Source organism: Grus americana, chromosome 2 (genome assembly GCF_028858705.1).
Source record: "Grus americana isolate bGruAme1 chromosome 2, bGruAme1.mat, whole genome shotgun sequence".
NCBI lineage: Eukaryota > Metazoa > Chordata > Aves > Gruiformes > Gruidae > Grus > Grus americana.
The window spans coordinates 51,242,113-51,269,261 of record NC_072853.1 but is presented as its reverse complement, the minus strand read 5'-3'; the positions used below and the strand labels follow the sequence as shown (position 1 = coordinate 51,269,261).

Below are 27,149 nucleotides of genomic sequence, written 5' to 3'. Positions count from 1 at the left end.
TTTTGCCATTCACTTCCAGTACCTTAGTAACTTAAGTATTCCAAAGTTTCTGTTGCTTTTATGAAAGTTTGAAATTGTAGCAATTTTAATACAGGAAACAGGTGAATTGCAAGATGTTCTGCTACAGCTGCCTGAGATTCAGTTCCAGTCATGGTAATGCCTTTTCTTTTTCCAAAGAGCATCCTTTAAGCTTGAACGCTCAGAATCAAGAAGTGATTCTGAAAGTCCGAACTTTTGGGTGCTCAGTCTGAGGTATGCAAAAGCTAGGTGTCAGTTTGGTTTTTTTTATTACTGTTTTTTTGGAAACTAGTCCCCAAGAATCTCATGTTCCAGTGTTTTGTGTTAGCAAAAATTAACCCCCCAAAATGGAATAATCGAGTTTTTGATAGCCACTTGCTGTGTAAATGAAATAGACCATATATGTTATTCAATCAGTGAGCAAAATTAATCCCTTAAAATGGCTGGAAGCAGACCATCAAAGTGGAAATGTGTATTTTCATGCTATTTGTTTCAGAGAGAATGTGAAGTGCTGACTAGCTGTACTGCGGACACTTTTGGTTAGAGAAGTTGCATTCTCTTCTTGTTTTTGTTTGTAAGCATTTACTAAGTTTAAACTTCCTTTATTCTGAGAATACGTTTTCATGTGGCTTTCCAGAAGAGTTTTGCAACACAGGATTTTGTCCTTTGAGAGCCATTCCTCAGCGTAGCTCATGACCTAAAGAACTTGTGATTTGTGCTCTTTGATTATTAGCTATGCTTCAAGGAGGCTGTATCCTATCGCTTAACTCTACAATTGTTTCTGCTTTGTAATTCAGAGAATGCTGGAGCAGCAGTGGCCATTACGTGTCAGGATCAAAAATTTAACACCAATACAGCAGTTGAAGTCCTTGAGATGTGTCAAGAGTGTTTTCGAGTGGGGGCTGGTAACCAAGGGACGCAAATAACCTATTACACATGTCGAGCTGAGCAGCAGCAGACACGTGAAATATATTTTGATCATCACACTTTCATAATTGCCTAGAATGCATTTGGCTTGTTAACAAAGAAATCAAGAACCTAACTTCTTTAGAAACTGGGCTATAAAACATTTTGTTTCTCTTACTTAGAGGAGAACAGAGGTCCCCCAGAATCAGAAAGAAAACAAGTCATCCTGCTCTTACAGACAGCTGGCTTGCTTCCTAAGTCATTTGTGCTCTGAGGCCAGAAGCCGTTGCTCTGAAAAATATGCAGATATCTTGGAGAAAAAGAAAAAAAAAAAAGAGGGGGGAAAAAAAGTGAAATTATACTTCATAATATTTGTGGAAGTTACAGGTTCCTGTATTCTAACCTTGGATAGACTGGTATCTCTGATGAAGTTTGAGAGTGCTGAAGTACGTGCTTGTGAAGTACGTTTTCCTGAAGCCAGTGTGTTGCTCTTGAGCAGACTGGAAGTACTGGCATCTTTTGTCTCTGAACTGTAGTAATTTTACATTGGTATTCCTTTATTAATTAAAAAATGCAAAGAGAACAAAATAGTCAACTACTTGTAATCCTAATAAGCCTGTCATTGTGATAACTAACAACCAGTTAGGTGTTGTGTTGCTGACATAAGTCATTTTTTGGGAGGGTAAGGCTTACAGATAAGAGAGAAGTTGTTGCCTTCAGTATGCGTGCATGCAGAAAAGAGAAAGGTTTGCCTTTTCTGTTAGGTGTCACCATTTTTGCAGGTTTCTGTGGTGAGACAAAGTTAAGCAGAATCAGCAAAAGTTCCCCGTCAGTGGGAAAGGAATGAATTTCTGCATTCTGTTATCTGAAGTGTGCTGACAGGAGATCTGCTTTAGATCTGGCACAGCTTCCTCCCCCACCTGTTAACAAGGGTGGGATCAGCCTTAGCTTTTGAGTAAGTTGGGGACACCATCTCCATAGTCCTGTTAAGTGCATTATTATAAATAATGATATTCTAAACTCCTACTGTTAAACAAAGTAATAATCTTGTTTATCAGTGTAAACTATAATGGTTTAATAAAGGTTTATAAATAAGGATCTAGAGGAATGCATTGAAAATCAACTAAATCAGAATGGAGCACCAAGTGTTCTTTGGTCCAGACCTTGATGATGCAACCTGAGGACAAATCAGATTGCATTAAATAAATTACGTGTATGTGAACTAGCAAGTGGGATCCAGCACGGGAAAGAGATTGCAAAAATGGTTTGCAACAACTGTAGCTTTAAAAAGAATGTGCTAATGGACTGTATAATGCTAAACTGAAGCAGCAGTTTGAACAGTAAGTTTTTGTTGTCAAATATTACAAATTTGTTTAAGACAATATAGGCTGTATACATGTCCCCTACTTGTGGAAGAATTATACATTTAATTATCTGGGAAAATATAAGAAGAAAAAGATTATGGCATTGATCCATAACTAAAGCACAGTTGCCTGACATAAAAATATATCTGTGAAAAAAATCAAACACTAGCAGAAAAAGGTGGATTGTGATTTCTATTTCATCTTTTTTTGTGACTCTGTTCTGCGTTATCTCTTTTACTGTTTTCACTTTGCTCGTCTGGAAACGAATCAGGAGGACTGCTGAAACCACATTTAGTCATTACGTGATCCCAGTCTCCTACAGGTAGTATCAGAATGATTTATTTTTCTTTGTTGCTCAAACTTAAGTGACTGGACCAAGAGCTGGAGTTTATATCTGGTCTCTGATCGGGGTATTTTGTTAGCAAAGTGCTTTCTAAAGACCTTCCAGGTGGTTTTCTCTGTAAAACAGAGACTTCAGATTGGAGAGCCTTAATAAGTTCAAGACAATTGAGCAATGGAAAAGAACTCCTGTTCTTGCAAGCTTCTCTTCAAGAAGTGGTGATGAGACAGAACATTTCGTCTAAATGTCCTACCATATATCTGGAAATCTTGCATGCTGAAATTTGGAAAGGTCACTTGTTTTTAAAATCTACTGCCTGTAACTTTTAAAAGTGAAGATAATTGTCTCGCTAATTGCAGCATAGCAATTCCAGACTGTTTGTAATTTCTTGATACTGCATAATCTGAACACTTTAATAAGGAGGTGATTCAGGGTGGTGCTTTTACTGTTTAGTATGTGTTCTTGTTTAATGCCTGGGAAAGAAGGAAGGGAAGAGAAAGCTGTAACATTTCATAGAATCACAGAATGGTTTGGGTTGGAGGGGACCTTAAAGATCAGCTCGTTCCAACCCCCCTGCTGCAGGCAGGGACACCCTCCACTAGACCACATTGCCCAAAGCCCCATCCAACCTGGCCTTGAACACTTCCAGGGATGGGGCATCCACCACCTTTCTGGGCAGCCTGTTCCAGTACCTCACCACTCCAACAGTAAAGAATTTCTTTCTAACATCTAATCTAAATCAACCCTCCTTCAGCTTAAACCCATTACCCCTTGTCCTGTCACTACACTCCCTCATAAACAGTCCCTCACCATCTTTCCTGTAGGCCCCTTCAGGTACTGGAAAGCTGCTATAAGATCTCCCCGGAGCCTTCTTTTCTCCAGGCTGAACAATCCCAACTCTCTCAGCCTGTCCTCACAGGAGAGGTGCTCCAGCCCTCCGGTCATCTTGGTGGCCCTCCTCTGGACTCGCTCCAACAGCTCCATGTCTCTCCTGTACTGGGGCCCCCAGAGCTGTATGCAGTACTCCAGGTGGGGTCTCACAAGAGCGGAGTAGAGGGGCAGGATCACCTCCCTCGACCTGCTGGTCACACTTCTTTTGATGCAGCCCAGGACATGGTTGGCTTTCTGGGCTGCAAGCGCACACTGCCGGCTCATGTTGAGCTTCTCGTCAATCAATACCCCCAAGTCCTTCTCCTCGGGGCTGCTTTCAATCCATTCCTTGCCCAGCCTATAGTCGCGCTTGGGGTTGCACTCACCCACGTGCAGGACCTTGCACTTGGCCTTGTTGAACTTCACGTGGTTTGCACGGATCCTCTTGTGGATCCTCTTGGTGTATCAATCTGTGCTATGCATTTATTGTCTAGCAGGTCTATTTGAATAAAAATTCCATGTGTTTTTATAAGATTATCATCGAGCAGTTCATATGCTGCCCTGACCTTGGTAGAAAATAAGCAGGTTACTACCTACTTCAGATATTTTTCTAGCTAGGCACTTTTCCTAAACTGGTTTAATCACAGTTACAGCCACACAAAAAAATTCTGTTAAAAACTTATGTAGTGGATCTTCTATTAAATTTCACTTATACTGCTGATGTTTTAAAAAAACCCTTGCTGACTGGTGTAGATTATCTTCTGGATGCAAACAGATTAGTTGTATGGCATCATGACTTGTGCAAAATAGGCCTGTGATGTCAGAGGTACATTCACAAGGCACATGAGTGTAGCATCCATATTTTTAGGTGCTCTGCTGCACACAGGCTTTCCAAGCATGGTGTAGAAGAGTTAGATATCTGAGATTTCAAGAAACCAAGTTAGATCTAGGTTAGCTCCAAGAAGAAATGTTGAGGGAGGGAGATGGAGAGGAATTAGGTAGCTGTGTACTCCTAGAAAGCAGCCTAGGATTTAAGCTGTTTGGTAAGGTCAGCTGTTTCTCATGAAAGGCAGTGAAGCTGCTGAGTCTCCTCTTAAGACTGAAGAATACATGGGTAGAGTGCTCAGCTAGGATGAATCCTGTCTTCGGCCTCATTTTGGAGGCTCTGAAGTCTGGCTTCCTTGCTTCCCGAATGAGTGATCTTAACTAATAGAATAAAATTACTTTGGAGAGTGTATATTTCATTCTCTTCCACTGACATACTTTGTTAATTAATGCAGAATTTCCCTCAAATTTTGAGAGGCTCACTAAGCATTATCTTCCTCTTAGGGTTGAACAAACTGAAGCAAAGAGATCAAGGAACAAACTGAAGAGTTACAATGGGGATCCACTTGGACCAGAAGTGGAGCCAAGAATTTCCAGGTTCCCAGGGGACTCCAGGACTGCTAAACTTTATTACACTTAAGCTAATCTCTTAATTTTTGCAAACAAATAAAAATGTCAAAGAAAAGTAGAGAATTCAAGGTGATACCATGTTTCTTAGCTTAACTGTTTGGATTCTTCTCCGTATCTTACCTTAACAAGGTATAGCACAGCTATTATAGGTATGTTCTATATAAACTATTATAATCAGTTGCATTCTACAAAAATGAGGATGTGGTCATTGTATCTTGGAAGCCATTATGTGGGCAGCCTCCCTATTTAATACTCACAATACCCTTCTAGTTCAGTTCCTCAACACCGAAGATTTTGGGTTAAGATACAGTGAGGACCTTTCTATTTGTTCTTTGTAAAGCAGCTTGAGAGAGGAGAAGAAGGTGGTCCAAAACATTATACTTGCTTTTGCAAAGAGCTGTAATTGCATTGGTCTAAGGCACGGTAGTTGCAAATTACATCAGTAACTTAACTGCTCCTGTGTCTTTAATTATTTTAGCATAGATTCTCACTGAAGAGAAATGCATAAAACCTGACTAAGGGGGTTGCTATTAAGAGGATCCAGTTTTAACTGCAATTGCTGCAAACAGTGGCTTTCAGCCTATTTGTGTGTTTTTTTGCAAAATGGTATTTTTTCAGAGCACAGTTTGGATCTATGATTTTTCTGCTTTCTTAAGATTTTTGCAGCCTTTTGCTTCTCATGGAGCTTTCAGAAGACCATAACAAATGCTTTTCTTCTGGGACTGGTGGCTGTGTATTGATTCATCCTAGATGGTCAGCCTGTGGAAAGCCTGCCAGCTCAAGCTGGCATTTCTGGCAATTTAGGGATGCGTTAGGAACTGAAAGTATATCCAAAAGTTTCCAGTAGTAAAGAATACTTAAGAGCTTGGGTCTTCTCCCATCTTCTGCAGTTGAAAAGGAAGGGGGTGCTACGGGGTATGGGGAAACCCATTCCAGGACCCCTTCCTTACTGAGGGCAAGCACCCCCATGTCAAAAGAAGAAAACCTTTCACATACTTCCCTCTAGGATATGTGACTTGGTGCAGTTTCCAAGCACTCACTGACAAAGGTTTGCAGCAGGTACACTGCATGCGTGTGAGCTGCCTGAGGTTCAGTGCTTCTTACCAAGGGATTGTCACTTTGATTGCACAGGAATGAGCTGTTGCTCCCATGAGAAGGTGAGACCAGTCGAAAGGGACTGGTTGCATTAGGTATGAGGAAAGAAAAAATATAATGGGGACATGGTAACAGTTTGTATAGGATCCATGATTTGGCAGTATCCATGGCAATTTTCCTGCTGTTCTCTGGATTTGAATGCAGGGAAGCAATCATGGAAGGACTGTTACCCTTCCGGGAGGCCTACAGGAGCCCTGTGATGTCTTTTATTATCATTAAAATGCAGAAGCAGAAATTCGTGGGGTAAGAAGGTGACTGTTTAGAAGATGAAGTGAAAATAAAATGATCAAATGTCATTTCTGGTACCATATTGGCACCTTGAGCCACAAATCAGTGGAGGCACGGGGAGCACACCAGCAGTGGATTTTGCCGTGTTCTTACACTTTTCCTTAGGCTACAGGCAGTTAAGACAGACAGAATACAGACTTGTCCAAACCCTGAATTTGACCTTACATTTGTTCACCACTTTATTTCCTTTTCAACCACATAATAGCTTGTACCTCAAAAACTTCTTGTAGATCAGCTTCAGTATTGCTAGCAGAAGAAAGGCTAGTGGTATTACTTAGTAGTCGTTGCCAAAGTGTGCTTTCCACATTTCCGTCATTACCTGGAAACAAAATAAAGCTTAAAGCAGTAATGGGCATGCATGCTGTGAAGATATTTGTATGGATAATAAAGTTTTGCATTTTTTGTACTGCTGCCATTCAAACATTTAGTAAAAGCACTTGGCAAATGCTAATGAGTTTGTTCCCACAACAGAAGCACAGACATGACAGCCAACATTTTTCAAATTTAAGTATGTAAAATTAGACACAAAAGTGTTTTTAGAACACATAATAAAAATGATTGAATTTTTACAACTGTGGAATACTCACAGCTCTCTGCAAGTGGCTTCATTACTCATACAAAATATAAACACTTGTGGAAGACACACAATATCTCCCACCAGTGTGGAAAGAAAAGCCTTGTCCTATTAAAGTTAATTGCCAAGCTCTCATTCACGTTCAGGGAGTCGGTATTTCGTTCCTTGGTTCTGGGATGGCAGCAGCCAATGCTGCGTCGCTGGGGCAGCTGCGAAGAGTTTTGAAACTGATTTCAGTGGAAGTTTTGCAACTCATCTCTGAGGGTTGGACCATTACTGGTTAACTGCTCTGGTAAGTAATTGTATATATGCTTATTTGCAGCATATCAGTTTTCAGCCCTAGGGTGCACAGAAAGAAGAACAACAACAGCACCAACAAAGTTGACCATGCCTTTGGTCCACCAAAAGATATAACACAGTAGAGAGGGACCACAGCATTGCTGAAATGCAATGACACTAGATAAACAAGGATGAAATTAGAAAGTAGTTTAAATTCTTGCAAGGATAGGTACCCAAGATTAAGAAAAAAAATTCCAGAAAAAGTTGTTGTCCATAGTGCCAGCAAGCAAAACACTTCTGTGAGGGCGGGAGGGAGGGAGGAAGGGAGGGAGGGAGGAAGGGATGAAAGCAAGAGAGAATCTCAAATCAGCCCTCCTGACCTCCACAGATAAGGATCAGGTTTCATAAAGAAGAACTTGCGTTTTAAAATATGAGCTTGAAAAAAAGGCGTATTTCTTACTGGTAACTCTTCTAGAGATATACATGGTTTAAAAAGTCTTACGAAAACTAGATTTATCTAGCATCAGAACCTTTTAATTTTTTTCCCTTCCTGAGTAAATTTTTTTTAATGTTTATTGGATTTTTGAGCCATCCTGTTCATATTCCTTATGAGTTTCAACCTTTTGGATAACTCTGCCAAATGCAAATTTCTTCCCAGACTGAACTGACCTGGATACGCACCATGCACAACAGCACTGCCGAAACTCCGCATACGCCTGGAACATGTAACGAGACTTTGTCCACGCAGTCCACCAGCTCCCAGTTTTCACTGGGTGTGTTGGTGCTGCTGGCTTTCCTCATGGTGTTGCTAGCTCTGGTCACCATCCTTGGGAACATCCTGGTGATCCTTGCTTTCATCATGGACAGAAATCTCAGGCATCGGAGTAACTATTACTTTCTCAACCTTGCTATTTCTGACTTTGCAGTGGGTAAGTTGCAGTTGTGGAGGCACGTTATTGTATTTGTTTCCCTATTGAATCTTAGGAGAAGCGAGGGGGCTTCTCTTGCTGGGTGGTTTCTTCTAAGTGAACTCTTTCCCAGCTGCGCGTCTAGGGGAAGGGTAAGGACTGGTGGAAGCTGCATGAAGTGTCTTAGCAGCCTGTATTTCTCAGAAATACTTTATCATAAGAAGCGGATCTTTTGCCAGATAAAACGGTAATGTTTAATGTTATTGCTTCAGGAGAAAGTACTACTGTGCATGAACCAATGTGGAATAACAAAGAATGGGAGTTGTTTGTGAAGAGTCTTGACTAAAGTCTAGATAGTCAAATTGAATACACCATATATTATCTGGCAGATCTTGCATACATGGTTACTATCTTCTATTTCAATCTACTCTCACAAAATACAGATAATCACCTGAAGTTTGCAACTGAGTGGTGATGAATAGTGTTTTTCAACATTTTGCTGTACATGCTCTATCTAGAGTCATACTTTAGGAATATGTGTTTGTACAGGTAAATAAAAATAACAAATCAAACAGTTTCTAAGAAGTTTGATGTCATACGTATACATATTTATACATAGGGACACGTTTTGAAACTTGTAGTGAGAAAAAGTACAATTAAAACACTAGTATGATGTACAATTGGAGACTGATGTATTGAAATATTCTGTGAAGTGTTGAGTGTCTCTGGTAAAAGTAAACATTACCGAGTGGGCAGAAGGATGGTTTTAAACAGGTGTGGCCATTTCATGAAATCTATATTCTGACTTGTCACATCACAACAAAATCTTTTGAAACTGTTTTTATTCTACTTCTTTTACCTACACATTTAAAAAGGATACCGACAAAACTGAAGAAACTGTCTTTGTTCTTAAAAGTTATTGCCAGCGTCAGAAATTCTTTTACAGGGCATGGCTTCTAATACTCTGGTCCTCGTGATGTCCAGATCTCCTTGCATAATGTTTTGATCCCTTCCCCCATCTGGATGGCTTCTTCCAGCTTACAACTGCCTTGCTTTGCCACAGATCTCTTGCTGCCTGCTGTCCAGCTATGGTACACAGCGGAAAAAACCACAGCAGCGCACAGAGCGGTGTTCTGCCATCTTGCTCACAATCTAGCACCATGTTGAACAAGCACTGGTATCTAGCTGAGAAGTACAAAGTAAATAATGTCCTCTGTCAAAGAAGGAAGTAGACCTTATTTGGCATTACCTAACTTCCACAAATTTTTGTTTCACGATATTATGTTTATCTGAACATCTGGTTTTTCATTCTAAATTTGGTCAAAAGTTTTGCATGCTTTAGAGTCAAACTGGTTTATAGTTCTATAATATATAACAACTATATAGCTATATAACTATACTTATATGCGATATATAGTTCTATATAAATAGTTCTATATTTATATATAACTATATAAATAGCCCCATTATTTAGATTCAGGATATACTTAGGTTATCTTTAATTTCTGCTTCATCCTAATTGCTAAAAGCTCATACTTTCATGCTTGCGGAGCCCTTTGCTTGTTCTTTTGCTATATGCGATCCGTCTGATTTTGATCTTCAACAACTTTTGCTTTATCTCTGTATAGCTGGATTTGAATAGAGATCTCTTGATTCTTAGTAGAGGGAGAATAACAGGAATTGTAAGGTTTTTAGGGAAATGGAAACTCTCAAGATACTCTCTTCAGTACCTGTTGCAGGAGCACACACATGAAGTCAATTTAAAGTTGAAATAACATCCTTCCCCCCCCATGAATGTTAAAATGTGTAGTGCAACCTTTTGCTGGAAGGAGCAAGCGTTAGATGTTCTGCAGATGCAGTGATTCCATTTCATTGCAGCATTGATGCTGTTTGCTGCATTTCTGCATCACAGCAAACTACACCGTTAGCTCTTCAGCCTCGCAGGGCTGCATTGTGACTGTGTGTCGTGTAATCACCTAGAAATCCATTAAAATGAGATCATATTGGCACTTTCACAACATTTGCATTTAGCAGCTTAAATTTAGACAGCCATGGGTGCTGGTCACTCATGTGTGTTCCCACCACTTGGTGTGTTCCCATAGACAATACCCTATCAACTCACCACTGAAAAGTGGTTATGATTGAAGAAATGTTAGACTGGGTGTACTCAATTAACTATGCAGTTTTTTCAGCCTTCTGATTAGATAGTTTTAAAGATTAGTCTGAAATTCATAGTGTATTTCTATAAAAGTTACTTTTGGAGCACTTTTGGACACCATATCATGCTTCTAAGAGGATAGAATCATGGCAATTAGATCATTTATTGTAGAAAACAGTTAGTAAATTACATTGGGGGAAAGATGGTTTTTGTTTGTTTGTTTTAATTTTGATAGCTTAATACAGAATAGCGTGTACTTTAACAGGTAAAAAAAAGTCAGCTGCTCCTTCCTTTAGCAGGTGATATAAACAGGAGAAGTAATAACAATATGCAATAAAAACGATGCACCTTTCAGAAAGGTATTAATAATAAGAATGTTACTGGTGCCCAGTTTGTGGTCAAGTGTTCATCGGTCGCATGAGAATACAAAGCCTTCCACGTGGCAGTTCCAGTCAGTGTTATGCTTTTCTTAGATATGGCAGAAATGTTTCTGTGCTTTCACGAGCACTGCCTGTGGTGCTGACTGACGTGTGCGTTTGGTTTATTTCCATAGGTGTGTTCTGCATGCCTTTGTACATCCCTTATGCCCTGACAGGGACGTGGCACTTGGGAAGAGGCTTGTGCAAGCTGTGGCTGGCTATGGACTATCTCCTGTGCACAGCTTCAGTGTTCAGCATCGTTCTTATCAGCTACGACCGTTTCCTGTCAGTTACAAAAGCTGTAAGAAGAACATTTCTAATTATTTCTTTATATATATATTGAGATTTCTATAAAACTGAGTCCTCACATTAACGCTAGAAGCTAAATATTCCTTCATTATTGTACCTTTTTCTTTCTGCAGAAACTTTGATGCTTCAGTGTTGCACTGGGACTTAGAGATAGGACAATGTCTTGCCTATGGTTTCCATGTTTCCCTCCTGCCCGTCTGGATTAGAAACTATTTAATTACACTATAGAGGGGGTGGGAAGGTCAAGGTAGAAAAGGGGCAGCAGGAGTGTGGAGAACTCGGGCTTTGGTCATTAGAAGAGTGGTAACGAAACTAGGTTGAGTCAAGGATGTGGTTAAGCCTGGGAGAAATTTTAAAAGGAGAAAAGGGTATGGAGAGAGATGTGGGATGGACTGACTGAAGATCAAATGAGGATCTGCGTTACTGCAGGGGATGATTGACGTGTGCTGCCAACAAGCAGTTAGGTGGAAACTAATCCCTTGAAGCAAAAAGAATGAATCAAACTGTGCGGAGAGGTAAGAGGTGTTTGTTGAGTAGTATTCTTCTGCTTCAGAAGATATCTGAGGAATCCAGTGGTAAATATTATTCACCATTTCTAAGCTCTACCTGGTGTTTGGTCCAGATGGAAGACGATGAACACCCTTTGCTTTTGATGAGTCTGCTAGCCTGAATGACGTGGGCTGTGTTAGATTGGGAGATTCTTGTTTGGGAAGTGCTGGTACAATTCTTAATCTCTTTTTCTTCTTCCCTTGAGTTGCGGTTTTAGGGTTGGTTGCTGCTGCTTTTTTTTATACCTGAACAATTAAGTATGAAAATCCCTGTATTTAAGAAATAGTAATATTGAAAACAATTAATGAAGTTGCAGAGCTCAGAGTGTGAGATATGTAAATTAAAAAGGCCTCTGCAACACAACTGAGCTCCGTGTTCTTACGCACTGTTGATGGTCTTCATAACATAATCACATTCTGTTTTTCTCCTTTAGGTAATTAGGATGGAATGAGTCCAAGAGTGTGTAACATAGGGCTATTATCCAAAGAAAAAGATATCATGCTTCCTCATGGACTTGGGATCTACCTCTGCCTCTGCTGCAGACCTAGCTTGTGGCCAGGGGCCAGTCATTTCAAACTTAACTTTTTGTGAAGCTGTGCTGAGCTTCCTGTTTTCTGCCTACTAAATTGAGATGTTTGTGGTCTTGCAAGGGGCTGCAAATTCATTATTGCACAACTGGAGCTGTGATCTGAGCCGATATGATTCTTTAAGATGTAGAGGACTGTGAACCTTCAGGCTACAGATGTTTAAAATGGAGAATCTAAAATAATGTGTGCAACACTGCACTACTGCTCTGTAACTCACTGGTAAAATGCCCCTCATGTCGTATGTGACTGTGAAGATACCATTTGCTAATACTTGTATAACACACAGGTGCTACGCTAATGAACAGCATAGGAAGCTGATGAGGAAGGTAGTAGTTCTGGGTCTGCGTAAAGCTTGGGATGACAAATGTTGAGTAGTATGGAGTAAATAAAATTGTCCACCTTCTCATTAACAGATCACCCTGTGCTCTGAAATGCACAGGGCACCAAGAGCTAGAAGTATGTATTGTGCATACTGGCTGGGCTATTACAAGGGCGTTTATAACTCTCGTATTTCCTAACTTTGGATTCTATGATTTTTATTCTTAATATTTTTTTCAAAGTTAGATATTTATGGCTAGAGAGTAAAATAAATTAATGCAGTCTGGCTAGACGTAAAACCATCAAGATTTGCAGTAATGCAATGTTTACGTGTTTACAAAGTAAAGTCAGTGTTAAAACAGAATGTTTCAATAATGTAAGGGATATGCTAAAGCTTATATGTGGGACAGATTTTTCTGCTATAGCAAGAGGAAACAGTATTAAAAATTAGATTGTCTAGTGTTTGCAGTATCTCATGGCAACCTATCTAATATAGAAGGCTTCTACTTTTGCCTGTGCAGGAAGGAAGTCCCACAGCTGATTCCACTCTCCTCCGAGACTGGGCATTTCATGAAACAGTAGTTTAGCCATCATAATTTCTGCTCCTCTCCAATCCCAAGTATTAAAATCAATCACAGAGCTACAGGATTTGATGAGCAAGACTAACAGAGTTTTTCAGGAATTACAGAACAAATATTATGTTTGACTTGCTTGCTTATGGGTTTTTTTTGAGATAGTTGTTCCAAAATGTTATCTGAATACGTGACATGTTCTTTCCCCTCGCAGGTATCTTACAGAGCCCAGCAGGGAATAACGTCCAACCCTGTGGTCAAGATGGTGGCCATCTGGGTCTTTGCCTTCCTCCTCTACTGCCCGGCAATCCTCTTTTGGGAGCACGTGGCCGGCCGCAGCACGGTAGCGGTGGATCAGTGCTACGCCGAGTTCTACCACAACTGGTACTTCCTCCTGTGCGCGTCCACCCTGGAGTTCTTTGTGCCGCTGCTCTCGGTGACCTACTTCAACGTGCACATCTTCCACAACATCCAGAGGCGTCAGCGGCGCGGCAGCACGCAGGACTGTGAGCCTCCCAGGAGCGGCAGCCTGTCCTGGAGATTTTGCTTCTTGCCAAGGCCAGGAGCATCTTCTACTCCGTCGGAAGCAGAGGACAGTGTTTCATCATTAACAAGGTCATGGAGACCAGCAGTGATGGCTAACTGTCCGTCTCCAACACAAACCAGTACCACGGCTCTCAAAAAGGACTTTTCTGTTTCTTTCCGTTCAAGGACTGGGTCAAAACTGCAGCAGGACAAAAAAATAGCCAAGTCGCTGGCCGTAATTGTGTGTGTCTTTGCCATTTGCTGGGCCCCATACACTTTACTAATGATTATTCGTGGGGCCTGCCAAGGAACCTGTGTCCATAACTCCCTGTATGAAATAACCTTTTGGCTTTTGTGGCTCAATTCCTCACTGAACCCATTTCTTTACCCTCTCTGTCATATGAGGTTTCGAATGGCTTTCATGAAAATATTGTGTCCCAAAAGGTTTGCAACATTGAGATCACGTAACACACCTTCTTTGTAGAGAGTAAAAATAAATGACTTATAGATAAGGTTCCTCTCTTAGTTAGTGCTGTTTTTTCATATGTATCTTCAACAGAAATAGAGAAAAAACTTGTTTATGAATGGCATTTGTTAAGAGGGCAGCAGAGGCATGTATTTTCACTGGTTTTGCAGTTTTCAGAATCTTGGGGTTTTTTTGCTGGTATGATGCCAGGTAAAACACCATCTAGTGCATTGAAAAATAACAAGTTTTGCTGGATGTCCTTCTTGGTTTGTGGGTTTGAGATACTTTTCTTTCCTTTTTTTTTTTTTTTATATAGAGCTGGTGCTATGAAAGAACTCTTCTACAGCTATCTCCTTGGAGGTTTATTGGAGGGAGATACTTGTTTGTGTATGTGTTGAGTTAAATTTTATGTCCCATTTCTGAACCTAAATCTAACAGTGAAGAAGCAGTTCTGCTACATTTTTGAATGGTTACATAAATACTCACAGGGGCAGTATAATTTCATTTTAAAAACTATTATCAAGAGAAGATAGTGCCCTGTAGTCGTTATAATTCCCATGGTGAGCAATATACAAGTGAATGGACTGCCTAATCCAGCATATCTGTCCTTTTCTAATTTTAATTTAGTCCATACCTGGTGTTGTAGGACAGAGTACACATGTTAGTAATTCTGAATGATTTTCAGAGAATGAAAGTTTCCATGGCAATGGAATTTTGAGATCAAAATTGTCACAAGCATAAATGGTTGTTACTCTTTTCACCAATACTGTCTTTTCTCCTGACAGTGGCTGTCTCTTTGGTCATGCTTAAATGATATTTAGTCCAGATTTGTGCACTATTTGATTACCTAAAAGATAGGCCAGGCTTGGGAACACGATCACATTCCTGTTGAATTAGCAGAGCAAGCAATACAAAGTTCATGCTGGATTTATGGTTTTGGCTGGCTATGCGAGAACAGACAATACCCTCTCGGGTGTAAAGCTTTGCAAGTGCAAAGATATTGCATCAAAACCTCTGGAACAAATTTGAACTGACACAGTGATTTTTATACTAGATCAGTTCTTTGTGTCCTGTTACTGTGACATTATATGGATCTTTCTCTGCCACTGAACCAGTATCATACTGGATTTTTTCTACCACTGAACAAGAGCCATATTCAGTGCTTGAGAATGGGATTCACAGAGGTCTGAAAGCTGACACAGAGGTGTCTTAAGCAGCTGTTAATAAACAAAGCAGTTGAATATGCAGTACTGAAAGGAGTGGGTAGATGTGTTGGAGAAGGCAATGGAGCTTGATTATAACCCACTCCGTGTGCCAAACTCTCTTACCTTGTGTTGGGTATTGCAACTCACCCAGAAGGCTTTCATGGATGGGTAAGTGAGAGTCACTGGTTAAATTTTTTTTCTCTCCTTTTATATAATTTTCTTTCCTCTCTGTGTGTGTATATATATATATAAAAATGTGTAAAATACGGAAAGAGAAATCTGATGCACAGAACAATGAAGACCAACAGTCAATTTAAATAGTACTTTTATATAATTTGAAATTGTCTGTAGAAGTGTTGCAGAAGCAGAGTACTCCTTTGCAAGCACAATTCAAATGCAGGTAAGCAGCTTAATCATAGCACAAAAGTTGATGGCTTTGAGGACCTAAAATGCCGTTCTGTTCAGAGTTCTGGAACCGAAGACTTCTCTTGGCAGTTTTCACGCTGGTGGAAGATTGTCTTTCACCGCTCATTCTCGTTATGCTTCCTTGCCTCACATGGATAGTATTTTGGATTGCTAAGAGAGATACAGCTTCAGGGGGAGGTCATCGATTCAGCTGCTTTCACTGTCATGAGCTAAGGTGCTGGCACAGATTCTGTGGTGTTGTTTTTCTATGAGGCTTAAAAAACCCAAACACACATTTATAGAATAGCTGGTGTACTAAATAAACATCTTTTAAACAGAGAAACTGTAGGTAGGCTCAAAATGGGAAAGTATTTGAGTTGTCTGCTTTTCTATCCCTATGCTTTTAGTATAAAAATTCAGTTTTCATTTTGTGATTAAAGAATCACATTTGGAAAAATGGCCTATAAAATTATTGACTAGGTAAACTGTATCCACGTGTTGAAATACTGGAAAACTAGAGTTTGTCGGGGGCACGATGTGCGGCAAATTTGAAACCACACAGAGTAGTGTAACTACTAGAGATCAATGTTTTTGATGTTCTATATTACACACACAGTGTCCAAACTGTTGTCACACCACTCCTATATTTGAAGAATTTGTTGTATTTTTCTAATTGTTGAAAATTTTGCTTAGTGCTCCCAGGGTAAGTCAAGCACTTAGTTGCTGTGCTCACAGCATTAAAGCTGCCTTGGTCAAAGTGGAATCCTAAGTCTTCTCCTTCCTATCGGACATTTTGCATGTTATGGTAAAATACTTACTCAGCATTTGGTTTTAGGTGTATCTTTCATGCACTGACACAAATGGACTTTGCTTGCCAAAGTGATTTCAAAGCCAGGTTTCTCTATCTACTCACCCATTTCACCATTTCATGTGCCTGAATTTTCTTCTGTCTTTGCAGATGTCCAATAGGTCTTGTAAATACATAGTGGCAGCCGGCATATGACTCTGTGATATTGAACTCAAACCACAACAGTGTTTTTCTAACTTGACCCTCTCAGGTCTTTAAAAAACCTTACAAATAAAACATACATGTTGGAAGAAATTGTGTTATCTTTTGTTTGTTTGTTTCTGGGACACGTATTTAACCCTAGTGATTCTCCTCATGTCTGTCTCCTTTATGTTAGCCTACAGTTTTCCTCCACAGGAAGGAAGGAAGGAGACACCACATAGATTTCTCCATCAGCTCCACGAAGGACTATGATTAAAACTTCAACATTTGATTTATTCCCTAATTTTTAAAAACAAATGACTATTCTCCCTTTGTCCGCTAATCTAGTCATTTTATCAAAGACGACAACCAGGTACCCTTGGTAAACCCATACTGACTGTTCCCAGTCACCTTTTGCTCCTTCAAGTTCTCAAAATGCCTTCCAAGAGGATTTGCTCCATTACTTTCCCAGGCACCAAAAAGAGGCTGACCTTTTGTCCTTGTGGCATTATTTGAAGATGGTTGCAATGTTTGCCTTTATTCAGTTGTTGGGAACCTCCCTTCATCTCCATGACCTTTCAAAGAGAATAGAAAGTGGCCTTGCAAGGACGCTAGCTGGTTCTCTCAGCAACCTTCGGTGCAGCCCATTGGGTCCCATGGACTCTTATGGGTCAAGTCCTCTCAAGTAATCCCTGCTTTATTCTCACCTGCTCCTGACAGGTGTCCTCCTTGAACTCATTCACTATGCATGGAGGAGAGAGAGATCTAGTTAGTGGAGAATGAAGCAAAGAAAGCATTGGGTATCTCAGCCTTATCCTCACCTGCTGTCACTGGACCACTGGCCCCATTCAACAAAGTGCCAATTTTTTTCTTATTCAGCATTTTATGGTTAATAGGGTGGCTGAAGTTATTCATGTTGTCCTTGATGTCCTTTACAAGCATCAACTCTAGGTGAGCTTTTGTTTTCCTAACATCATGCTTATGTGTCCATGCAACATTTCTAAATTCCTCCTTGTAGCCGGTCCCTGCTTGAAACTCCTCCATGCAGGTTCTCTGAGTATCTTTGCACTTCAGAGCTGCCTCCCATGGGATCCCACCTACCACTTTCCTGAATAAACCAGTCTGCTCACCTGAAGTCCATGGTCTGTACTGCTAATCTCCTTCCTCACTCCCTTTAGGATCTTGAACTCCTCTACCTCATAGTCACTACCACCAAGGCTGCCATTGATTTCACATCCCTAACCAGCTCCTCTTTACCAGTGAACAGCTGATCTGTTCAGACACTGGCCCGTTCAGCACTTGTGTCAGAAAGTTCTCCCTGACACGCTTCAGGAATCTTGTTGACTGCTTGTACCTGCTGTGTTGCCCTTCCAGCAGATGTCATGAACATCGAAGTCCTACACAAGAAACAGGGGCTGTGATCCAGAGGCTTCCTTGATTTACTTAAAGAAGACTTCATCACCTCCCTCACTCTGACTGGGGTGCTCTGCAGCATGCTCCCACCACTATGTCACCCATGTCGCTGGCTTCGTGACTGGTGGCTTTGTGACTGCACAGGGAGCTCTAGTTCCTCCCGTGTGTTTCCCAGGCTGCATTTGTGCACGTGCACCCGAGGCAGGTGTCTGTCTGCCATGTTTTATCATTCCTCACATCTCTTCTGTTCCCGTTGCTCTACACCCTTTGCTTTAATTACTCGTTACAATATATTTCCCTTTGTTCCCCAAGACAGGATCAGAGCACCGCACATCTTGTCCACCCTCTCTTTCCTTGTTTCTTGCCCTACGTCTTCTCAAGCACCCAGCATTACGGCTGGAGTCCGAAAAGACGGTCGCAGGGTGTGCCATGGTGCTAATGAGTCAGTGAGTTGCAGGAATGAGTCACAGCCACGGCCTGCCAACTATATATCCATAAAGTAGAATTTTCTACTTTACAGGGGCAGAAATGTGTTTGGGTTAGTGCTTAGACACTGTTTAATTTAGGGTTAAATGCACAACTTGCTTTTCTACCTTTGAAGAAGAGCTGAAAGACTGACAAAAAGCATGCTTTGCTAAAGAGTATCCTTGAAGGAGAGCTGAAAAACTGATAAAAGGGAAACATCCTGCCCCAGAAGGTGCGAGAGCTGGGCGATTGCCAGAGAGGCCTGAAGTCAACAAAAAATCAACAGTAACCAGGGGAAGGGAAAGGTGGCTGGGGGAGTTTGTGACCACCTACCCAATTAAAGGACTATGCAAACTACCCACACACACACCCTTGAGGAGCATGCGGGCTAATTTAAATATGCTTGACCAATAGTAGATGATGCTGTAATTAATAACCAATTAGCATAAATTTAGGCGGGTTTTTCTAATCCCATAACAAGATAAATATGTGGTAGATTCTGTGTGTAGTGTGCTAGCTTTGTGGAATTACCACCTAGCACCTGTCTCTGCACAGACATGAAATAAATAAAATACCTCTGCTCTGTGTATATATTGGTGTACTGCACACCGGGTAAACGATCCCACTTTTGGGACAACAAACTTCTGTGGACTCTTACCAAAAATAAAGGAAATTGTGATGAGGAAGGGATATGCCTTCTCACACCTGCAAAGGGCTAAAGGTTTGGCACTTTGTGGCATGGGAGCTTACCTGGAATTACTTGGGAAGTGGAAGGATAGATGGGCCGTGCTTATAAGGTCCTCTGAAGTCCAAATATTTGGTTTGCTGTACCCAGGTCTAGGCTTGCTTCTGATTAGGATGAGCTGAAAAGGTATCTGTGATACTTCTGCTGTGTATAACTGAATTTTAAATACTCTGTAACCAGCAGCATTAAGAAATACTCATCTGTTCTTAACTGTAAAATTTAGTAAGTGGTATAGCAGCAAGTGCAATGTGCCTACGTTTCACTGTAAGAGAAATAGAACTGTAATAATTTAAATCCTGTTGACCACTGGAGAAGTGAAAATGAGATCTGTTTTTAACTTCAGCAGAATTCAATGTGTAAAAACGCTTACGCAATGCTAATATGCAAAGTGCTTGACTGTGAAAAGAGTTGTTTTCAGACTAACTTTCCTGACCTCAGTAGATAAGGATCAGTGTTCAGGAGAGAAAGAGATAATTTCTTTTAAAGTGTGCACTTGCTGCTGCTTATGAGATGTCTTTTTTAATAGATTTTTTTTCAAGCCAACAGGTGCATTCATGTTAAAGAACGTTAGAGAAGTCTTGTGTTCCATTATTTTGATATTCTGACTTTTTTTGGATGTGCCAGTATTCAGCCCAGCCTGTTGATAGACTTGTCTCAACCTTTTGGATAACTCCGCCAAATGCAAATTTCTTCCCAGACTGAACTGACCTGGATATGCACCATGCACAACAGCACTGCCGAAACTCCGCATACGCCTGGAACGTGTAACGAGACTTTGTCCACGCAGTCCACCAGCTCCCAGTTTTCACTGGGTGTGTTGGTGCTGCTGGCTTTCCTCATGGTGTTGCTAGCTCTGGTCACCATCCTTGGGAACATCCTGGTGATCCTTGCTTTCATCATGGACAGAAATCTCAGGCATCGGAGTAACTATTACTTTCTCAACCTTGCTATTTCTGACTTTGCAGTGGGTAAGTTGCAGTTGTGGAGGCACGTTATTGTATTTGTTTCCCTATTGAATCTTAGGAGAAGCGAGGGGGCTTCTCTTGCTGGGTGGTTTCTTCTAAGTGAACTCTTTCCCAGCTGCGCGTCTAGGGGAAGGGTAAGGACTGGTGGAAGCTGCATGAAGTGTCTTACCAGCCTATTATGTCTCACAATATGTTATAATGAGAAATGCATACTTTTTCATATAAATACATTTAATGTTGCTTCAGGAAAAAGCAACTATTGTATGTGAATACCAATTGAAGGAAAGAGGTTGTTTGCTGCACCTCCTATAAGATTGTCAATCTCATGCTTCAGAACATCTGACAGTGTAACTGTTTTCTTATACAGCTATCTGTGGTACATGTAGGTAAATTAATTACTTCTCTACATAGTAGTAATAGCTTATGAGTGTATTACACTACCACAAAACCCTTTATCACTCCGACTTTTTAACTGGATTCAACTCAATGCAGGCTATAGATCAGATGGCTTGCCCAATGCCAGCAACAGCCTGCTGGCATCTCACAAAATCAGAGAATCACAGAATTACATAAGGGTAGGGCTTGGAAGGGACCTCTAGAGATCATCTAGTCCAACCCCCCTGCTAAAGCAGGATCACCTAGAGCAGGTTGCACAGGATCATGTCCAGGCGATACCATCTGTTTTCCTTATTAGTGCCCTCTTCCCACAGTGTCACTGCAGAAGTCCAGGAGAGTTAGCCCCTGGAGATGCTGTGGATCCAGTCCCGATGGGTGATGCCAGGCGAGGAGGTGGGGGACGTGAAAGTCTTGTGCAGCATTCCTTCAGGGTTCAGGCCAGGGAAACAGCCCATGCAGCAGAGAAAGCCTGACAAAACCATGGTCCCATGGAAGATGTTCCAACAAACATCTTGACTTTGAGGCTAGCAAGGAGATATTTCTTCACACAAGTGCTTCCTCTTCAGGACAGAGAGACCTGATTCACTAAATCATGAGGAAGGAAATAGCACTCATCGTCTAGTGACAATACTGTCCCTCCTAACTGCTGTTCCTTTGTCAGTGCTCTGTAGTGAAGTGTATTAGTTTAGCCTTTAAGATTTTCTTCCATTTATGCCATTTATAACCTGTGGTGCCTAACTCTGAGGCTTGCCCCATGGGGCAGAAGCCAAATGATACGTGTGCTGGAGCCTTTGCTTTCCTGCTCCAGGCAGACAGTTTACTAGAGCTGCCATTTCATTGCTCAGGTCTTCTGCAAAAGTCTGTTTCTCCTCATATCTTACAGTTTAGTCAAAAGGTTTGAATATCTACCTCTTACATCAGTTCTTGTTTGTGGCTGGTGCCTCAAAGAGTCTTAAATCAGCCAAGATGAAATGATTGGTATCGATATTATGCTGACATATAGACCATGTAAATCTAAGGCTTTGTCTCTGGGATCAGTCAGAAAATGCATTGTTTTCTGATGCTACTGTGGTACGTTTTTTTAAAATTTCTTAGAAGTCCGGAATCTTTCCAGGCATGTGACTCTCGTCTTTTGCATCCACTAATTAGCAAAAGTGAGAATAGTTTCAAATATAAATACTTAAAACCTGTTTCTTGCATCTGTATTTATATCTATAGCTAAAAGCAGTCATTACTTTTTGACATGGTGCCAAACATTGATCTTGTTGAAGTTGATGAGAGCAGTAGCTGTCATCAGCAACTATGAAATATGAGTAGTTTTGTACAAAAGTGATGCTGCTTGTGTTTAAGGTATATGTTAAAACAAGCCATCAGTATTGAAAGCGCTGTGCGCCTTTGCCTGTTGATAACAGTCTGTCAGCTCATTGCCCAGAGATTTATTGTCGGTGGGCCACATCAGCCTGGATACATTCAATAACTTCTAAGATCTTGATGGACATATTAAGAAAACAATAAACTAAAGAGTTTAAAATGGATCTTGAAGCTGCATATAGTTTTATATTTGTCACTGGTGGATCAGCATTTTCAGGAATGTAGAATCAGATACTGGACCATACTTTTGAAATAATATTAGTGGTGAAATGAAGAAGTTGCTGGCTTAAAAATAGAACACAAACATGACTTTCTTATAAAAGCACTTCAGTGGAAGGCCTTTTGGACAAAAAACAAATGTAACAAACAAAAAAATAGATCTGGAGTCAGCTGGAGAACAAGCATGAGATTAAAACACCTCTTAAAAGTAGGAGAGGGTTTCATACCTCTGCTGTGTCTGATTTATCTTTGGTAGAAGTTTCTAGACACCATGCAGACTGTCCAATATAATGTCTCTAGCTTATAAATGCTAACCAATCTTACACTAATAACTGACATTAACAACATCTGTAGATGTGTTTGGGGGAAAACTCTAATACAGATAAAAGACTAGAGGATATACAGCGATGAGGTTACATGTCAGAGTGCAACCACTGTGCATATATGCTACAGCACTGATTCTGTATCTTTAGAAACTGTAAGTTGGTTAGACTGCAGTTTTCTCCTTCAGCAGATCCTTCTTTGCTGATTTGCCCTGAGCTTATTCCTAAAAATCAGTATACACAAATACACTAAGAATTAATACACAGAAAGTCATTGTCAGATTTCATGACAGTGTAAGAATTTCTGTATATAAATTACATATTCACCTTAATAGATTTTTCTTTTTTTTTTTTAGCCAAATACCAGAATAGTGTCTCTCTCTTCTTGCAATCCGTTTGAACTGCATGGTGTCTCTGTGGTTGCTTTCCATAGGTGCATTCTGCATGCCTCTCTACATCCCTTACAGCCTGACGGGGAAATGGCAATTGGGAAGAGGTGTCTGCAAGCTCTGGCTGGCTATGGACTATCTCCTGTGCACAGCTTCAGTATTTAACATTGTTCTTATCAGCTACGACCGTTTCCTCTCAGTTACTAAAGCTGTAAGTACCCTGTTTACAGCTTCTCTGATTTTGTCACAAGATCATTGGGGGATTATACTCACCAACCTTTGTCATGTTGTTGAGTATAAGCCCAAATTTAATTGAGATAACAGCCCTCAAAAACATCCTGGCATCTGGAGATTATTAGGTACTTGCAGCTAATTGTGGTGAATATTCTGCATTGAGTATGCTGCAGCCCAGAGCCATTCAAGCAGGACTTTTCTCACAATTTCTGCTGCAGGTTGCTGTTGTGCTACTGTTTGAGGGAAAGCAGGCTGAGGAGCGAAAAGGTAGGGCAGGACGCTGGTAAAAAGGGGGCAAGGAAAGAGGAAATTCAAAGTAAACTGTATTTGGGTGTGAACCTAAAATCAGGCATGGGAGGAAAAGGCAGTGGGGCTAGGGCAGTGAGGTGAAGGACACCAAGGAGGATGTCTAGGCCTGAGACGTGGCCCCAAATGATCCTGGAGAAGATTGGGAGCAAGAGCAAATGGGGCAGAGAGCAGGCAAAGGACAGACTGCAGAGACTGCCTGTGGGCATGCGGGAATAAGCTCTTCTCAGCGCCTGAGGCAGAACCCCAGACTTCAGACACACTCTGTGTCTCTGCTTTCTGCAGAGCATCCTACCTGCCGTACATGCGCTTTATGGCTTGGTTCGTGCTAAGGATGGAGGCCAGCATTTCTCAGCTCAAGTGGCAGGGAAATGTCAGGAAGAGCTAAAGGTTCCAGCTCTTTGGTGATGTATGAGAATGTCTATATGATGTTATATGATAGAATGTCAGTTTTGTTTTTGTTAATTATAATTAATTTAACTTATTATAATTACCTTTTTATTACATTTTATTATTTATGTTATTTTATTTTAAGGAAAAAAATCTGGGAAATCAAACACCAAAACATTTTGCACATAGGAAACATTACACTGGAAAGCCAAAACCTCAGCATTTACAATGTGCAAAATTAAGACCACCTGTGCAAATGTAATTAAGACCTATGGAGATTAGTATGATAATCTTTAATGACATTAACTCATACTTTTTTGTTTTTCAATTGGATATCTGAGGTCTCAGAACTACACACTCATCCTGCCATCCTGTGAAAGGGATGGAGCAGGTTGTGAGCTACTGTATCTGTCTGTTCTGCAACATATAGTGGAAAATATGTACTGGCCCCGGAGTGGGGGGAGAAGGAAGAAAAGGGATGATTTTGTGGTTTCATCAGCTAAAGGCTGCATTGCAGAGCTGGAATCTATTCCTACCTCCTCATGAAGTGTGCAGTAAACAATTTTCTCAAAGGTGGGTGTTAAATATATGTGCCACATTTTCTGTTGACCACTGTGACGCATATAGTCCTATTTGCTTATAAAATGCTGTAAAAAGCAGTGCAGTTGTCAATGAATGGGAGTCATGCTATAAAATGCTAATTACTCTGGCACTTCAGACCACAGATGTCTCAAACAAGGCATACCAAATTACTAGGTACTGATGGATGTTTCATCACCTGACAAGGACCCTAGCACAATTACAATAACCTGTAGAGAGACACCCCTATTTTATGTCAACATCAATGAATTAAGCATACTTTGGCAAGCTTCAGCTGATCAGCATAGCCACAGCTCTAAATTACCAAGCACTCTGCTAGGTTTCTTGCCTGCTACTTCTGTTGGTTCCAAACTGTGTCTCTACAGGTGTGACTTTTTTCTTTTTTTTCCCCTCGCAGGTATCTTACAGAGCCCAGCAGGGAATAACGTCCAACCCTGTGGTCAAGATGGTGGCCATCTGGGTCTTTGCCTTCCTCCTCTACTGCCCGGCAATCCTCTTTTGGGAGCACGTGGCCGGCCACAGCACGGTAGCGGTGGATCAGTGCTACGCCGAATTCTACCACAACTGGTACTTCCTCCTGTGCGCGTCCACCCTGGAGTTCTTTGTGCCGCTGCTCTCGGTGACCTACTTCAACGTGCACATCTTCCACAACATCCAGAGGCGTCAGCGGCGTGGCAGCACGCAGGACTGTGAGCCTCCCAGAAGTGGCAGCCTGTCCTGGAGATTTTGCTTCTTGCCAAGGCCAGGAGCATCTTCTACTCCGTCGGAAGCAGAGGACAGTGTTTCTTCCTCCATGAAGCCAAAGAAAGGGTCTTTGGCAACTGAGAGCTCATCTCCATCCAGAACCAATTCTGTAACCCCAGAAAATTACTTCTCTGTTTCTTTATTTGCAAGGAACAGGTCAAAACTGCAGCAGGACAAAAAAATAGCCAAGTCGCTGGCCGTAATTGTGTGTGTCTTTGCCATTTGCTGGGCCCCATACACTTTACTAATGATTATTCGTGGGGCCTGCCAAGGAACCTGTGTCCATAACTCCCTGTATGAAATAACCTTTTGGCTTTTGTGGCTCAATTCCTCACTGAACCCATTTCTCTACTCTCTCTGTCATGTTAAATTTCGAATGGCTTTCATGAAAATATTATGTCCCAGAAAGTTTGCAACATTGAGAACAGGCTCTTTTTAGAAGGAACAGGAAAAAAAAAAAAGGCTCAAGAGAAGCTGGATGAGGGATGTAAGTAGCCACAGTTTGAAATTAGAGTTAGTCTCTTCCGGGAGATTAGTCTAGTTAGAAGGCCTAGATAAGCCTTCCGTGAAATATGTCCTCCTTTAGACAAACATGCATGCCCAAAGTTTGTGAACTTTTTCCAGCTATTTCAGCTGGCCAGTTAAAAGATATTGCCTCTGTCTGACTTTCCCCGGTAGTCTGTCCTCATTATCTTCATTCTGGTTGTTGAAGATACTATCTTCAATTGCAGTACAGCTTATATTTGTGTTCACAGGTGGTATTAGTTAAAAATACAATAAAAGTGGGTATTTGCCGTAAGGTCAATAGTATTCTAAAGTTAGTACCTTCTCTATTCTATTTCTTTTGAACAGTTTGTGTTGCATTCGGAAGCATTTTTTCCTTATCATAAAACATTTGGTTAAGTTATGACTTTAGTTGTCAGGTACGTAGCAAGATTACTTCTTTTCACTAAGGATGTTCGGACATCAGGGGAATACAGGGACTACTTTTAAAAACTCGAGTGAAGGTGTTCTCTGCAGAAGGGCATTAATCTGCATATTTGCTCAGATGCAGCAGTAGAGAATTCAGGTGTGTAAAGCATTTATGTGCATCTCCAGCTCTTCTTCAAGAAACAAACCTTCTATAGTTATAGTTTTGAGATATCATAGAAAAGGGTAGTATTTGTTCCTACTCCTTGAGGGAGAAAATCTGCTGCTGTTAGCCCAGGGGAGGATGTGTGCAGCAGTCCGAGCAGCTCTAACACTGCACAGTCCCTCTGGATCATTTTGTGACTCCCAGTGAGTCTCTAACCCATTCTGTGAAAAAATGCTGGTCTTACAAACCCTGCTCACTTCCAAATAGACATAATGCACAGGGACCAACCCAACTCCACACCTGAGCAAATCCCTATTCAGTTCAGCATGCCAGTGGGCAAGCCATTCGAATAATTGAGAAACAGGCTAAATGTGAATATTATATCTCATTTGTCCTATTCTATACTTCTTTTTCTGTTACAAGCCCTTTGCTGGAGGTCATGTTGATTGGGTAAATTTCTTACACACTGTGTAAGTTGTGTTTGGTTTGTTGCATGAGCCAGGAAAATGACTGACCTTGATGACTACCTATAGTATGTGTGGTGACTGAGCTGAGACGGCATGGAGGTAATCTTCTGTCAATACTCACTTTCTAAAGTGCTAAGGGTTATTTAATTGCACAACTCAGGAATTACCAGGTACTAGATTCCTTACTAAACGAACAGGTGTAAGTCTTTAAAATATAAATAGGGTTTTTTTTCATCACACTGTCAGTAAGTATAAGGTTAGCAAATAAATGGAAGAATAAATACTAAAGAAATGTGAGAGGTAGTGGATGTCCCTTTTATCTTCTGGTTTTATTTAGTGTATATTCATATAGCATATTAGTATATTTTACTTACTCTCCCGAATGTTCT

At 40.9% G+C, this 27,149-nt stretch overlaps 2 protein-coding genes across 2 annotated transcripts; both read left to right on the top strand.

Moving 5' to 3' along the window:
• The first annotated feature begins 7,826 nt into the window (after positions 1-7,826).
• LOC129202899 (histamine H3 receptor-like) lies at positions 7,827-14,080 on the top strand. The gene is made up of 3 exons (XM_054816526.1): positions 7,827-8,178; positions 10,869-11,035; positions 13,284-14,080. The coding sequence occupies exons 1-3, from the start codon at positions 7,890-7,892 to the stop codon at positions 14,076-14,078; spliced, it is 1,251 nt and encodes a 416-aa protein (XP_054672501.1). The 5' UTR covers positions 7,827-7,889; the 3' UTR covers positions 14,079-14,080.
• A 5,785-nt stretch (positions 14,081-19,865) lies between these two features.
• On the top strand, positions 19,866-25,673 carry LOC129202923 (histamine H3 receptor-like). Its single transcript, XM_054816604.1, has 3 exons — positions 19,866-20,249; positions 22,989-23,155; positions 24,872-25,673. Exons 1-3 carry the CDS (start codon positions 19,961-19,963, stop codon positions 25,655-25,657), a joined length of 1,242 nt encoding a protein of 413 aa, XP_054672579.1. The 5' UTR covers positions 19,866-19,960; the 3' UTR covers positions 25,658-25,673.
• The last annotated feature ends 1,476 nt before the right edge of the window (positions 25,674-27,149 follow it).